Below are 16,726 nucleotides of genomic sequence, written 5' to 3'. Positions count from 1 at the left end.
AATAAACTTCACATGTAGGCTATGCAGTGACGGATCCAGGAGTTCTGGAAAGGGAGAAAGGGGGGAGGGGGGCGGGGGGGATGGGAGTGGTTGTCGGGCGGTAATGAAGGGTAAGTAGATACTGAAATAACTATCGAAATAGCGGTACGTATGTAAAACATCGCTATAATAAACAGTAGGCCTATAAGGAACATATACTATAGGCTATATAAATCATTCTGCCCAATACCTTATCTCCCGTACTTGTTATAATCAAACTTGACTTCTTGTAGGAAGAAGCCCATAAACCTAAACCATATACGTAGAGATTGATGAGACAAATTCTAGAATAGTCCTTTTTGGAAGTTGAGGGTTAGGACGAAAGAACAATGTAGGTCAGAGGTGAAATTGGCCCAAACTTGATACCTTGCTGAGACAACAATTAATAGTAAGGTAATATCGTTTTCTACTCAACTTCAAACTAAACTATACATTAAAAAACTGGATTCCAGCCTATTAACAAAGATGGCAACCAGACAGATGAATTCAGAAGTCACCCAGCAATCACTTCCGCCGTAGGAGGAGATGAGATCTGCAATTCCATGGATTGCTCTGTTATTATTTTTGTCAAAAAATTAATACTAGGTCTAACAAATCATTCTCGCCCCGTATTTACGGTACATATACGCCTCTGATTACATCCTATATATGACTCGGATTACAGTTGTTATTCTACCTCCCAATTCAAATAATAAAAAACTTTGCATTCGCTTCTCGGGTCAATTTTGGATCAGTTTAGATATTATCATAACAACCCCCCTCCCCCTGTATACCCTTGCAAGAACATTGCGTTTACCAAACGAGGAGACACTTCCAGTGAACGAACAAACTACTCAATTTATGTTTAAAGTTGAATCAATTCGTGCATGCAAAATAAAAATACCCAGAGGGTATTATTATTGAATTTGTAAGCAATACTTTCTGAATACTGATGAAATGTTATTTTTATCGTTGAATTAAATATGACTTTAGAAATTTTTTGTCCAGTTCAATGGATGAGGCCATTTGGGATTAGCAATTCTATTCAAATCAAACCCATGGGTAATATGCCTACAGTGGTTTTACAGTTTTTGTAAGATAGGATTACCATATTTTGTAGGACGAATGGTTGACGCGACTTGGGGGGGGGGGGTTAACTTGAGATCCCCCGGCCCTCCCCTTTGTTGGGAAAAAGGGACTTCATTGGATTATTTTATTATTATTGGGGGGGGGGGTGGGTTGGAGGTAATGATTAGAGTAGGTGTGGGGCCAAACTCCGACTTGTCTTTGTCTCTAATCTTGTAATCAGAACCAATTATGAAAGGATTTTTTATTAATCAAAATGTGTCTCCCCATCAGTGTGTTTAAATGGGAGTAGTTAAATGTTCAAGAAACCGCCGAGAAATTTGTTTACTGTATGTATCACAACTTGGTCCGAAGCATCTATAAAAAAAAAGTCCGGACATATTTTAAATATGCTGTAAATCCACCCAGACGCCCACGTAAGATAGAACAACAGGAGATTACGGCCCTGAGAAAATCCAACGTGTATATGCCTGACGAACTGGGTAACCGTACTCAATTAGAGTCAGAATGAGACTGGGAAATAGATGTTCCGCTACCCGATGAACAACTTAAATGTTTACCCGAAAATTCGGTCGTTATATACGATTAATAGTTATGATTTTCAAAAGTCAAACATGTTCATACAATTGGCCATGAATTATAGCTACATGTTAGCCCTACCCAACAATAATATGTATTTTTTTCTTTACTTTCTCAACATCAAACTATGTTTAGAAATTTATAACATGAAAGTTAAAACATACTGAACATTCAAAGTTTGTTTGCAATTGCAACACAATGAATACTACCAACTATAATCTCGCCGTCTGTTACTTTTCCTAAGCAACGGAATTCGGAATGCTGCGACAACCTTTTGTTGATGTTCCATAAATGTAGCTTTCGGCATTTACAACCTTGTGATTGAGACATTCATGAAATTGTCCAAGACAAGCTCATTAATCTGGTATAGATTGACATTTGGCAAACATTCACTACAATAACAACAACAACAACAATATTGATAAGAATGATGACCAAAAGTATACAAAAAGGGCTCCATTGAGGGGCATCATTGGGGCACCATGGTGCTCGGGTCTAATCATTGTTATCCCTTCTTTCGTAGTAAAAGTAAGCCTAAAAGACATTTCAAGGAAGAAGACTGATTTAGAATGAAAATAACGTCTATTTTATGAAACAAAAATTTTATGAAACAGCTAACTAATTGCATGCGCTTATTCATGAGGACTAGATTGACCAATCGCATGTACAAAAGAGGTCTAGATGTTAAAATAGCCTGTCATACGGTAATTACTTATTGCCGGTGCTTTCTTATTCACTGTTATTTCGATAGCAACCAATACCTTTCTTTCTGGATCCGCCATTTGCATATGTGTAAATATTACTAATACCTTTGTTAGTGGCTCTATTAGTCTCCTCAATAAAAGTAATGTGTACAATATATGTATGCAGATTATATGCTTGTACAACGATTTGTTTACTTTCATGTTTATAGTTCTTCAGTTAGTGACGTCATCGCCAACTGACCTTGAACATGATGCAAACATTGTTTCCGCTAGACACAGAGTTCGCCGACAAGATGACAGTGTGAGAGATTGTAGTATCGAACCACCGGTCAGTGAAAAACAAACATTACCTTTATGTGTTATTATCATTTGTATGGTATTGTATGATATCATTAAGTATATGGTAGGTGAGGTGTAGTGTGATGCCTTGTAGTGCGCTGTGCTGTGGTGAAGTGTGATGTGGTGTGGTGTGTTGTTGTGTGGTGAGGTGTGTTGTGTTGTGGTGCGCTGTGGTGTGGTGTGGTGTGGTGTACTGCGCTGTGTTTTGCTGTGGTGTTATATGTTGTACTGTAGTGTGGTGTGGTGTGTTGTGGTACGCTGTGTTGTGGTGTACTGCGCTGTGTTTTGCTGTGGTGTAGTATGAAGTGCTGTAGTGTTTTGTAGTGTGGTACGGTGTGTTGTCTTGTGGTGTGGTGTGGTGTGATACGCTGTGGCGTAGTGTGATGTGCTGTGCTTTGCTGTGGTGTGGTGTATTGTGGTGTGTTGTGTTGTAGTAAACTGCGGTGTGCTGTGGTGCGATGTAGTGCCTCGTGGTGTGTTTGCGGTGTCGTGTAGTGTGATGCTCTGTGATATGGTTTGATGCGGTGTGATACAGTATGGTGGAGATATGGTACATTACAGTATGTTAAGTCACAGTATGGCAAGGTATAGAATGGCATGGCTTGGTTATGGTTTGGTAAAGTTATTAAAATCATCACGTGATTAGGTTAATGAACTTCTAACTGAACTAAACTTTTGAAGTGTGGACGTATATGACCATTGTAGCACAAGTTACATAGTTGAAGTAATAATATTTATTATGGAAACCAAGGCTACAGTGTACACATAGTCAGCCTTTAAACCTATAGTTATACAGTGCACCAGTTACATAATGGGAGTATATATTGTGAAAATGTCACTATAAGGTGGCGTTGTACAGAGTAACCAGTTGCTTCACCTAAATTTTATTTTAGTACACTTACGTTTGACTATCGTCCTGATGCGCACCTTGATAAGATTTCCCAAGGGACTTAAACATATATTGCCCATAGCTCTAGCTTGGTGCGAATGGTTTCTCAAAGATTCTAAACTACCTCTTTGTTCTAGACAATGAGAGGTCAAATGGGCACTGTGGAATACGCTTAGAGGGTCAAAATGAATACCTTACTATATGAATGACCTGCTATGACCGGCTCATTCTACAGCCATCCGAGGGAACGGCCATTTATCTGGTCATCCATGTGCACGTATGTATTGTGCGACCAGTAAAATGTGCACTATAATCCCTGGAGATATAGGCTACCTGTAGATTGTGAATGGTGTTTGCTCCATGCACATGTTTGCATGTTTGCATGTGTAAGTCATACCATTTCTGTGAAGATCACGCGGAAACTCTGGTATAATATTGTAACCAGAAATAAAGCGCAGACAAGTCTGAGGGGAATAGCTGGAATGACTATATATATATGACTCGCTTGTGTCATTTTCCTTATTGTTTTGTAGTTTTATCCAGACACGACAGTCAGAACTGACGAACAACTAGCCAAGCTGAGGGAGAAAATGGTGGATTCTAACATTCAAGCTTACATCATTCCGTCTGAAGACTCCCATCAGGTCAGATAAATACTTCCAAAAGACAGTGGGCATATTTTCGCCCTTGCTATGCCCTCTCGCCATGCCCCCATCCCCGACACGAAATTAAAAGTTGTATCAAAATTTAACTTGTTTCTGGAATCGTAATTCCTGTAAGTGATGTTAATACTATTACCAGGGCCGTAGTGAGGGGATGGGGCACGAACAATTTATGGAGGGGCACCGACAATTTATGGTGGGGCATCAACAATCATAAGGAAGGGTACGACACTCGTGTCATATGACTTGTGTATAACTTTGTACACATTACGGGGCATAGACAGGCATGGATGGGGCATACAGTAGTCTACATGGATGGGGTGGGGAGGGGAAGTTCCCCGTGTGTCCAGACAGGGCCTGACAATTACCTGTTTTTTACAGTGGAATGGTGGCAGTAAGTGTTTTAATTGATTCATGCATGTAGATAACAAGTCAATTATTAAGTTTATATAGTAAGTGTTTTCATTGAATCATGCATGTGGATAATAAGTCAAATACTATGTTTATATAGGAAGTATTTTCATTGAATCATGCATTTGGATAATAAGTCCAGTACGAAGTTTATAGTATGTGTTTTCATTGAAATATGCACGTGGATAATAATTCAAGTGCTAAGTTTATATAGTAAGTGTTTTCATTGGATCGTGTACGTGAATAATAAGTCAAGTACTTAGTTTACACAGTAAGTTTTTTCATTGAATCATGCATGTGGATAATAAGTTAAGTACTAAGTTTATATAGTAAGTGTTTTCATTGAATCATGCACGTGGATAATAAGTCCAGTGCTAAGTTTATAGTAAGTGTTTTCATTGAATCATGCACGTGGCTAATAAGTCCAGTAATAAGTTTCTGTAGTAAGTGTTTACTTGTGTTTTCTCAGAGTGAATACATCGCTAAAGCTGACAAGAGGAGAGAGTTCGTGTCTGGATTTAAGGGATCTGTAGGTAAGTGAAACTCTCAATACTCGATACCAAAAGTCAGCCATGTCAGTGGTGAAAGTGACGAAAAAAAAGGTCATTCGATTTGTAATATCGAAACAACTGCGTTCACAATACAGTACTCACCGCACTACAGTGAAGATGAACTGGATGTATCATGTTTCTACTGACTACCCCAGTAAATTGAGAAATTGATCAGATGCTAATGTCCATCGAATGGGGCTATTAAATGGTGGTCACGATAGCAGGAATGGGTGCGGTATTTTCATGACTCGTTAATAACCGAACACACATCACAAAGAGGAAGCTTGATATAAACCGGTATTCGCACATGGTCATCAGATGGAAAGTATTCCAAATAGGCTTCTGTTGACCCCCCCAAACATTGAGTAATATTAAACTAAATTAAACTGAAGAGAAACTTATTATTCTTTTTTTGTGAGGTCTTGCCATCGTGACAGCAAACCATGCTGCATTGTGGGTAGACGGCAGATACTTTCTACAAGCCAAGATGCAGCTGGATTGCAACTGGATCTCTCAGGAGATTGGTGAGTGTATGCATACCATAAACATTTGTATGTAACAAGTAACGGAAATAGGGAACTTCATAAAAGCGTCATTATATGTAATTGTTTTGATCAGCAAACCAGGATATTACAGAACATGAGAAGCATTAAAAGGCTTCTGTACTGATGGAGATTCAGGGTTTTTGATTGCAAAATGGCGGGAAGGATGCAAGACAAGGAAGGAGGAGGAAGAGACCGGAGATAGGGGTGGTTCACGTGCCCTACCAGTTTTGCGAAAAGAAAGCCTCATAAATCATTGTACCCCTTTTCCATATTTGTAATTATTAAAAAAATGTCCCTTTGTCGAAAAATGATTGCCTTTACAGTTCTACGTATTTAATACTCATACTGTGTGCCCATAGCTTAATTTCTTTTTAAAGTCGTCAATTTGAGTTTGAGGAAGACTTCCCAAGAGCTTTTGCCTTTATCCAATCCAGCCCACAGAGCACTGGAGCTGGGTTTGGGGTAGAAAATTATTTGAAACCGCTATTCGTTTTCCAAAATAGAAAGTAGGCATTTAAGTTCTCGTTCCAAATGAAATCCAAGGCGTTACATTGTCTTTGTTTCAAAGTTCATGACCTTCCACATCCTTAACTTTTAAGTTTATCTTTGCATACGTCATAAAGTTATTATATAATGTTTCACAGGGGAACCAGATGTTCCCAAACCCGAAGAATGGCTTTTGGCAACAGACAGTAATGCGGGTCTTGGAGCAAGTCTACCAAACGAAGCAATCGTTGGGTTTGATCCCACTCTCCTCTCTATTTGTAAGTATATATATATATATAAATATATAATGAATGTGAAGCAGATATATAGCAAATAAGTAAAGAATAATACACCAGAAAAATTCCACTTCACGACCGGTTTCGTCCTTTTGGGACTCATCAGGCGAAGGTAGGAATCGAACCCCAGATCTTGTGTCACGAACCGAAGTCCGTACCACTCGACCACAGTGATTCTACTGGTGTGTTAATGCGTATAAATTGGCTTTGAATAACTGTCATTGAGGGCGTATTACCCAAGTGTTATGATTGTACAGATTGCACCCCTGGTGCTTTGAATCTGACAATTTACACAGAATAATCATTCTATATAGGCAAGCCAAGCCGTAAATAAGAAATGAATGTGTAGCAGTGGTATGACAGTATATCCTACGATATTGAGTATATCCCTGAAGTATATCCTATGATATTGAGTATATCCCTGAAGTATATCCTTCGATATTGAGTATATCCCTGAAGTATATCCTACCATATTGAGTATATCCCTGAAGTATATCCTACGATATTGAGTATATCCCTGAAGTATATCCTACGATATTGAGTATATCCCTGAAGTATGTCCTACGATATTGAGTATATCCCTGAAGTATATCCTACGATATTGAGTATATCCCTGAAGTATATCCTACGATATTGAGTATATCCCTGAAGTATAACCTACGATATTGAGTATATCCCTGAAGTATATCCTACGATATTGAGTATATCCCTGAAGTATATCCTACGATATTGAGTATATCCCTGAAGTATATCCTACGATATTGAGTATATCCCTGAAGTATATCCTACGATATTGAGTATATCCCTGAAGTATATCCGTTTTGTTGATCGGATATCTCGTTCCAATCAAGCTAAGCATGTTTCATATTTGATGTGTATGTGTGTTGTTTTCTGTTCGTCAGCCACATATTTTAAATATGAGGATGCTTTGAATGCGTCCGACCGAGGCATAAGGCTTTCGTCTTTGACAAATAATTTGGTGGATATGATTTGGGAGGATATGGAAGGTACAAAACCGGCTTACCCAGGAGACGAGCTCTTAGTTTTAGAACACAAGTATGCTGGAAGGACTTGGGAGTCAAAGATCTTTGATGCCTCCCCTGAGAATGATACAGTGAGAGAGCTAATGGCAAAGAAGGAAGCCCAGGCTCTTATTATCACCAAACTGGATGAGATTGCTTGTAAGTTGATAATTAATGTTATGTACGTAGCCCTGTAACTATAGAATTGGTAAACTGAATAGATCATTTTGATCAATACGTGAGTCTGGAAGCATCTCTATGGCGCTTTTGCCATATACCAATTATGCAACATTATAGAATACTTGTAGTACTGCAACCTCAAACTGTCATGAATATCAGAAGTAACAATAGACAGCAACAAACTTAGTTTAGACAACGAAATATGGTTGCCCTTTTCGCGTTCCATAAGCCTCGCCCTCTTCATCCCCTTCTCCCCTCCCTCTCTCGTACTCTACTCCTTTCCCTATAGTCACCGTCTCCCTCATCTTCTCCCTATCTCATCCTCCCTCTGTCAGTTCTTCAGTTTGAAGTCAATTTGCGACCAACTTTGTTACATTTTATTTTGACAGGGATATTCAATTTGAGAGGAGCTGATATAACATACAATCCGGTCTTTATTTCATATGCAATCATCGAAACGGATGCCATAACGTACGTATAAATTAAATTTTGGGAAATATTTTCCCAATCCCAATTTGATCGAAAATATATGATATAAGACTAATTTTGGATACGTACATTGACTTTGGAAATGCAGGACGGTTTAGGATCAAACTTACCTATGACACACCTCCTTACAATAACTCCATTGACGTTGGAAGAACTCAATGAGCACATAATTGACCAAAAAAAGGAAACCAATTAACCAAGTGAGTTTTAACATTTTTTGTTGCCATTTTCTTTCTTTTCACTCTTTGCTATCCTGACTCGTTCAAAGTTACTTGACTTATGTACCTTTTGGAAGGAATGTTAGCTGGAAAGTAATAACAATATCGATCGGGAATTATTAATTTATTACGTATAAAACGTGAATATTTATGGTTGCAATCCATTTTCATTTTAGACCCATTGACGGTATATCATGGACATATAGTGTCAGGGGCGTAGCGAAGGGGTTTTTGTTGGGGGGTGTGGAGAATTTGATTTGCCGACGGATCTGGAAGTGGTGACTGAAATGGGAAGGGGTCTAAGGGGAGGGGGTGTCCCCCTCCCCTTTGGAAAATTTTTAGTTTTGAAACGTCCTTAGATGCAATCTGGTGTATATTTTAAGTCAAATTTGATTTGCCGACGGATCTGGAAGTGGTGACTGAAATGGGGGAGGGGTCTAAGGGGAGGGGGTGTCCCCCTCCCCTTTGGAAAATTTTTAGTTTTGAAACGTCCTTAGATGCAATCTGGTGCATATTTTAAGTCAAATTTGGCACGGAAGAAGCTCCCGTTCTCCTTTTCTCTATTCAGCTTTCCTTCTTTCTTCCCCTTCCGCTCTCTTCACCTTTTCTCCTTTTGCCGACAGACCCAAAATTTGCCGACAGCGACCAAATTATTGGGGGGGTGTGACACCACATCCCCCACACCCCCCCGCTCGCTACGCCCCTGTGTAGTGTGTAGGTTACTAGGCTTTGTTTTCTCGGTGTCGAAACAATACTCGATTAGCCAATATCGGCAGGTGTTGAGTGCCGGGTCGGGCCCACGGCCAATTGTATCACCGGACCCAAGTTTTAAGTCTTCAATTGCCTAAAGTAAATTAAGAATATGAGTATACATTTTTCTTAGTACCTCAGGGCACTAACTGACCCGGCCTATGTGCTGTTGACCCCCCCCCCCACCCACCACCCCGTGTACCTACCTACCGACCTGTAGTCCTTCTATTTATAACATATGCCCTCACATACCAGTCACATAAAAACCTACTTTATTTCCCAGTTTGTACCTGTACAACAAGGACCGTCGTCTTAGCGAGAGTGTCCAAGCCCATCTTCGGGTAGTTGATTGCACTTACCTGGCATGTGAGTGGCCTATCTATTTTAAATTTCATAACATATCTTTGACATATTCTCTTGAAGGTATCCTGTTGTGTTTGTTAAAAGCGTATGATGACATTTTCGGGCAATTCACACACAAAAATAAATTTCTTCCAAATATCCGCGCACAACGGATGAGATTTAAAAATTGTAGAGTGGACATTTGCCGTCATTTAACAATTCCAATGTCAGTGTTTAAAATTACAAGGAACCTTCAGTGAGTTTATCGTAGGTACATTACATTTGGGGTATATACTCCCTCCACCCCCCCCCCCCCCCGCCCTCCCCGTCCCCTTGAAACAAGTCCGAGTGGTACATGATCATTACAGGACCGGAGAACCATTGTGGTACAATGTATAAACAGCTAATATTACTCTTCACATGGGAACAGGGGCGTATCCAGGGGGGGCGCAACAGGCGCGCGCCCCCCCTATTGGCCGTCACCAAAAAAAAAAAAAGTTTAGCAAAAAAAAAAAAAAAAAAATTGATGACGACCTTTATGTGAGATATCGGTGATCGCTCAACCCCCCCCCCCCCTCCCATATGCTTTATTTTTTGTTTGCCAAAAAAAGGTTCTGGCGAAGTTCGGCGGCATAATAGTTTTAGAAACATAGATGGTAATTGTGTTTGTATTATCACTATAAACACTAAGTGACATGCCAGCCATACTAAATTGTGCATTTTGTGTCCATATTTACTGGAAATGTTGCTTATTATTAAGGTCGAAAAATGGATCACATATGGCCATGGGCGGCGATCCTGGGTGAAGGGGGGATATATCCCCCCATGAAAATGGGTGGAGGGGATGTAATGCACCATATCCCCCCCCCCCCACCAAATGCCAGGGATAAGAATATTTTCATGCCTACATTTATGCATCTTCGTTAATGTACGGCTCTTTTTTAGCTTCATTTCTCGCCTACCATAAACGCAGTGCGATCTTTTCAAATAAAGCGTCTTTATAAAGCAAAAATAGTTGACTGTAGGCTTCATTGGCCCTATAACAACAAAATGTATTATTGCGCCCACGGTATTGATATAGTACATATATGCACCCTCATAGTATTCATATAGGCCCTATAGTAGGCCTACACACGTACATGTTCCCTCGAACAGCTGAGAATCTCATGTAACCAGGGTAATGCTTAATACACGTTTCACCTGGATGCCCTAGCAATCGGTACCTAGGAATGTAACTAACTATGTGTAATTGTGTATTGCATGTGTATAGGCCTATAATAGCCTGCATGAGGCCATTTTCTTCATCGAATAATATAAAAGAGCTCTCGAACATTCTAACGTTGCGCCTGAAACAAGATTGACAGGGGCAATTTTCCCAAAATAACACCCGAAATTAAAAAAAAAGTATTTTGGATCCTGATTATGAGATATTTCGGACATGACATCCCTATTTTAAAGTTGGGTATATGCCGCTTGGAAACCTCGGGAAGTGCCGTTTCCGGCCATCTAGAGGGTTTGTTAATCCCAAAATTTTCTTGTACGCTTCGCGCCAACTCATGGTGGCGCTACGCTAAGATAGTCAACAAGGTCATATCCCCCCCCCACCCTCCACTCGGAAGTACGGATCGCCGCCAATGCATATGACACCATTTTGCATTTCAGCCCTTCTTCGAAAGCAAAAATTGTACACCCCTCCCCTTAGAACCATCCCCCAGGACGGCGATCATTCATGCCTGGCGCCCCCCCCCCCTATTGGAAAATCCTGGATACGCCCCTGTGGGAAGACATTGTGTTGTTGACTCACTGAAAGTTTCGAGATGTGGAGAAAAGGGTTTCTCAAAGATACCTTCAAATTGTACGTTAGATAAGGTTTTACTATTCAAACGTTTAGTGTGAGTACAACAGCATGAGTACCAGTACAAGAAAATTACCTTTGAGTACTAATGCCGGTAAGAGTACAATGAGGCAAAACTCGAGCACTTTGTACGTATCTTGTATGTATTCATATTGGTAAAGTACTCTGTTACTATACATAAGATTTCCAAGTGCTCCGGGGAAGCAGTTATATGTTTACAGATACATAAGGACAAGTAAGAGTACACGACTAATAATTGTGCAAGAATACAAGCACGAACACACTACAAGTCCTAGTGTTATTTACAATATATGATATGAAATGCATTGACATTAAATTATCACTTTATACTCATTTTATGTTTCTCTGTTTTGAACTTTTTAAGCAAATTGTATCACAATTAAAAATTACAATGAATTCTTGGAGGACTTGGCTATTATTGGAAGAACCAAGAAAGTATGGTTCAGTGATAAGAGCAGCTACGCCATCTACGAGAGAGTGTCAGAAGTAAGTGGTTTTTAGTTTTTGTGATGTTTTTGGCCTTGTCAGCGTTCCACATGTGATATTTCCTCTAAAGCGCATGGAACTGAACTATCATTATGTTTTAATGGAAAGCAACTTATAGATCAAAATAGGGCCGTTCATGTTCAGTGGGAGACTAAGTCTTAAAGAATTGATGTTCACTCTCCAGCATGATCAAATCCGTTGTATGAAATTATTATCACGAATAAAAAAATTAACTATTCCCAATGTCACAGTCCCGATGCATGCAAGGGGACTGGGGTTGGAAGCGGATCAGTCGTTTGATAGTTTGGTTTTCGTGCCCAGGTTCTTTCTTGGGCGACTTTTTCTTAAAAAGTATTCCGAATGTTGATTGAAAGTGACCAGCGCACTCGATTCTCATATAGAGTTGTCAGTAAACTGGTTCCATGGTGTTAAACCATTCCTCTTTTATTAACTGAGCTGTGGGACAAACATGGTAAACTCATGTTACAGTAAGAAATGTAAAACTAAAATACTGAAGGAGAAGTCAGAGAAAATTACAAGCGACGGGTGATAGGCAAGGGCGGCGGAAGCACTTTTAATCTGGGGGGGGGGGCGGGGCACCGACGTCGAATGGCACTTTGCAGAAATTTGATTGGACTGATGCAGCCTGATATTTAGTACCCTTTATAACTCTTATTGTATACTATTTGTGTATACACATCACTCCATCAACGCCCCAACCCCCACCCTCAAGGAAAAAATGCATACTAGCATTGCAATATCCAATGTGCAAATTGGGAAACAAGGAACAAGTTTTCTTTCGAGACAAAATGAGGTGAAACCATTATAAAGTCCCTGCACACGCGATCGATACATGCATGAAAGCAAGCAAATGAAATATGTCAAAATACGAAAGGATGGGGTAGGTTATGGGATATTAAAACTATACTCATTATTCATTGTAGGCTATAAATGGCTTCTGCTAATTAAAAAGTTACAATGTAATATAGCAATGCATTTTTGGAAATGCATTAGACAAATGTCAATAGGTAGATGAGAGCGCAATAAAAAAGTCAATAATCGCGAATAAGTAAAAAGTGGTAAAAAGCTGAAAAGGGCACAAGCAGTCCATTTGAGTCCGTCAGGGGGGCATCCGCCCCCCTGACTGTATGGACGCTCCGCCACTGGTTACAAACCTTGTGGTAGTAAACATTTAAAACTCCCCTAAATATTTCATTCGACGTGGGTTTCGCTTTGTAAACTCTTTAGCGATGTCCCGTATAACTAATCCGTTCGTTCTTGCTTTATGGATATGAAGCATTATCATATTATTATACCGTTTACACCAATTGTGCTCCGCAAGTATGTCTTTATCCGGCGTTGTACGGAGAAGGATCTCTCTCCGGAGACTGCGCTCATTGGTGCCAGTAGGTATATGTGTATTAGGCAGAGAACATTCGGAATAGCCAGGCGAATGTCATTGTGGTCAGACAGGAGAGATACTAACAATTTTTTTTCATTCGAAATAGCTTTGAGTTTGACCCACAGAAATTCATTAATAGTTCTAAATTAGGATTAGATCTCTTACTGAAATATCGCTGACCTAATAAGGTGATCAAGAGTAATTTTTTATGTAGAAAAAAGGCACATTTTTAACCTGTGGAAAAGTGGGGGCGCGTGCCCCCTGTGCCCCCCCCCCCCGGTTCCGCCGCCCTTGGTGATAGGAGATTCATTTCGTTTTCATTCTAAAAGCGAACGACTGATGATAGAAGGCTATATAAGTTGGTTTATTGTTTTTCCTTTATATAAGGTGAAAGCGAACTAATAGAGAACAATGAGAACTGTAAAGATATTAAACATAGCCAAGCAATAACCGAGTAACGGTTTTAAAACAGTTACCAGTTTCTACTGATAACTCTATGAGTTCACCAACGTAGTACTATCAGTTGCATGATACTGCTCAGTGGTACTATTTTATTACGTACAAGCCTGATAACACAATATGCTAATGAATGACATGTTAGATCATAATCATTGCCTGTGTGTTCCCGCCAATAAACTACGAGAAGGTCATTGTCACGGGTAAGGTGAAACGATTCGACTGGACGACACCAAGACTCGAGTGACGTGTGTCTTTGATATGGATCGCTTTATTTAAATCCTCGTAACCAAGACAAAAACCCTGAACCAAAACGTAAACTGTACGCATTGTATAAACAAATATTTTACACAAACATGACGTTACATCGGCAATAGGAAACATATCAAACATGCATTGATCTCGCTGTATGATAGCAGATATATGTTACACCTTCTTACCACTTATCACCTATTTACAATAAAAAAAAACAACAACAAACCTATTACAAACTTCTCATAAATATATTTGTATACGTACTTTTCAACCTTTAAACACATTCCGGCCTCACTTAACTCAAATAAGAAACAAGAATACGACCAACTAATTGCGTTCCCTCTACTGCAATGTACGGTTTGACTTAGTATACATAAGAAAATGATACATGTACACTTACGGAATTCGGTCAGTTTCCGGCTTTTTTTACAGGTATCTGCAGGTCCATTAAGATATATAACAAGATAGATATTACAATAAATTCACCAGCGGGAAACCAAAGTTGTCCCATTCATATATACTAGGTCACCGACGACCCTAAAATAGTAAACTACTGCGGGCTAACGTCGCCCATCGGGCATCGCGTCCAACTACTACGAGTAACTGCTGTGGTGCACCCAGCACCGCCGTCCCTTGCGCCAAGTAGTATATAAGAATATCACGCCCTAACCTGCTTACCCGGCCTATTCATACTGACCCTTAACCTGCATTTTATGCAAAGTAATCTAAACAAAGACTTACACAAATTCAATTGATATAGCCGTGGAGAAATCAGTGAATTAAACAAAGCATACTAGAATGTCGAATGTTGCTAATGCGAACTTTGTGAGCAAAACAGAAAATAAATGAATATTCATGAGGTTAATTTATACAGCTGCACGATGATAGTAATTAGACTTTTGTCAAGCATACTCGTGACAGTCAAATAATTTTATCCAAACAATTTTTTGTTTTCTAAAAATGAACATATCACTGCCGATCTGTTCATAATCAGTGATTTTTGTTATGAGCAGAATTTTATATCTTACTTGCACAGTCTATGTCGACTTTAGGATGAATACGTCACCAGACAGGGTGGTTGAAGAATAATTATCGATATATTTCCTATTTTGCTGTTATTTTTTCGGTGCATTTTCAGTTATTTCGACCAGTCTCAGTGGTGTATGTAATTACTACGCGCGTCGAATTTTATGTTGAGGCGGAACAGGACCTCGCAGTGTAGAGTAGATTCCTTATGTTTCGTGTTCGTTCAGAAAAGGAATATAAGACATGCTAATTTGAAAATGAATATGCATGAACAAATCCAGCCACCTTCAGACATATCACAGGTCACTTCTATCATGTCTGCACACTGAATTGTCAAATTTGTTTTTTGTCAATATTTATTCATAAAATGAAACAAAATTAATAACATTGTTATCCGATCTTTATCGGAGTAATGACGTTTCTTCCCCACACCATTTGGTGTGTTAGGTTAACCACCGTTGTCATGGTGACTGCTCCCTTCTCTACAGTCCGCCATTAGTATTCTTTAATTCTCGTTTTGCTTCTTCTCGTGTCGGCAGGATATGCAAATCATGGAAGCGTCTCCCATTTTATTGATGAAGGCTGTTAAGAATCCAACAGAACTAGCAGGTCTCAAGCAGTCCTGTGTAAGTATACAAACTGGTTATCCTCGCTATGTGTTGTATAGGGGCTATGAGAAACAAAGGCAAATCAAACCCCACTGACCATCAGGGACGCCCCACAACCGCTTGGAGGTGTTAACTGTCACAGAGTCTGCTTGACTTCTGGGACCAGTACACCAGAGAAAAAATTTAGCATTCGGTATAGAACGTTAAAAATTAATTGTTGATTGTAAATCCATTATCTGACCAGAATGTTGCACAAATCACTCCTTTTATACAAGATAAGATTATTATTCTGTCCATAATAAGATATGAATGTCCTCAAAAATCGATGAAAGACAAGGGCGTCGAGATAAAGATCTTGCCCGGGAAAATTATGTCACTGGACACCCGCCCCCCCCCCCCATCTTTTTTTAACTTAGTGTTATGAAAGCGAGAATACACTCTTCTTTGGCCCATATTTTTTTTGGGGCTGCTCCATATTTTCGCGGGGCCCCGTCCATATATTCCCGTATACCCTCCATATTTTAACGCACTTCCGTGCCCCGGGCTGTAGCCCATGACCTCTGTCTTGTCAGGACTGCTACAAGATACATCATTAATCTGGTATTGAGCATGGTGGTCACATCATATAAACCAAAATTTCTCGTAAGGAACGCGTACAATTAGGCCCGGGTGCGGTAGCTGAGTCGATGTAAACATTTCAACTGACTATATTGTTGGCAATTTTAAATACCTCTAGCATACATGCACGTGACCATAATTTACGGCGTCTGCTAAACTTCCTCCTCTTCCACAGTGGAAAGATTCTGTGTCTCTCTGTGAACTCTTTGCCTGGCTACAAGAAAAAGTGGATAATATGACTGTGAGTATATACTGAGTGTAGATAATAATAATAATAATAATAATAATAATAATAATAATAATAATAATAATAATAATAATAATAATAATAATAATAATAATAATAATAATAATAATAATAATAATAATAATAATAATAATAATAATAATAATAATAATAATAATAATAATAATAATAATAATAATAATAAT

At 39.3% G+C, this 16,726-nt stretch overlaps 2 protein-coding genes across 3 annotated transcripts in view; one reads left to right on the top strand and one right to left on the bottom strand.

Annotated features, from left to right (window-relative positions):
• LOC139963123 (charged multivesicular body protein 2b-like) overlaps positions 1 to 14,642 on the bottom strand; it is a 67,063-nt gene extending 52,421 nt beyond the window's left edge. The window contains exon 1 of the mRNA XM_071963661.1: positions 14,443 to 14,642. The gene's annotated coding sequence lies outside the window, so the exon portion shown is untranslated. The remainder of the gene's footprint in view (positions 1 to 14,442) is intronic.
• The window catches only part of LOC139963121 (xaa-Pro aminopeptidase 1-like), a 65,149-nt gene that overhangs the window by 38,862 nt on the left and 9,561 nt on the right, over positions 1 to 16,726 (top strand). The window contains exons 2-12 of one of the 2 annotated variants that reach the window (XM_071963655.1): positions 2,597 to 2,715; positions 4,149 to 4,259; positions 5,158 to 5,221; positions 5,659 to 5,763; positions 6,429 to 6,548; positions 7,469 to 7,747; positions 8,158 to 8,239; positions 9,509 to 9,591; positions 11,808 to 11,929; positions 15,608 to 15,694; positions 16,470 to 16,535. In XM_071963655.1, coding sequence (XP_071819756.1) covers positions 2,597 to 2,715; positions 4,149 to 4,259; positions 5,158 to 5,221; positions 5,659 to 5,763; positions 6,429 to 6,548; positions 7,469 to 7,747; positions 8,158 to 8,239; positions 9,509 to 9,591; positions 11,808 to 11,929; positions 15,608 to 15,694; positions 16,470 to 16,535 — 1,238 coding nt within the window. The remainder of the gene's footprint in view (positions 1 to 2,596; positions 2,716 to 4,148; positions 4,260 to 5,157; positions 5,222 to 5,658; positions 5,764 to 6,428; positions 6,549 to 7,468; positions 7,748 to 8,157; positions 8,240 to 9,508; positions 9,592 to 11,807; positions 11,930 to 15,607; positions 15,695 to 16,469; positions 16,536 to 16,726) is intronic. The other variant, XM_071963659.1, reaches the window with a different exon arrangement.

Source organism: Apostichopus japonicus, chromosome 21 (assembly GCF_037975245.1).
Source record: "Apostichopus japonicus isolate 1M-3 chromosome 21, ASM3797524v1, whole genome shotgun sequence".
Classification (NCBI taxonomy): domain Eukaryota; kingdom Metazoa; phylum Echinodermata; class Holothuroidea; order Aspidochirotida; family Stichopodidae; genus Apostichopus; species Apostichopus japonicus.
The sequence above is the reverse complement of the archived record's forward strand: the minus strand, read 5'-3'. Positions and strand labels throughout refer to the sequence as shown.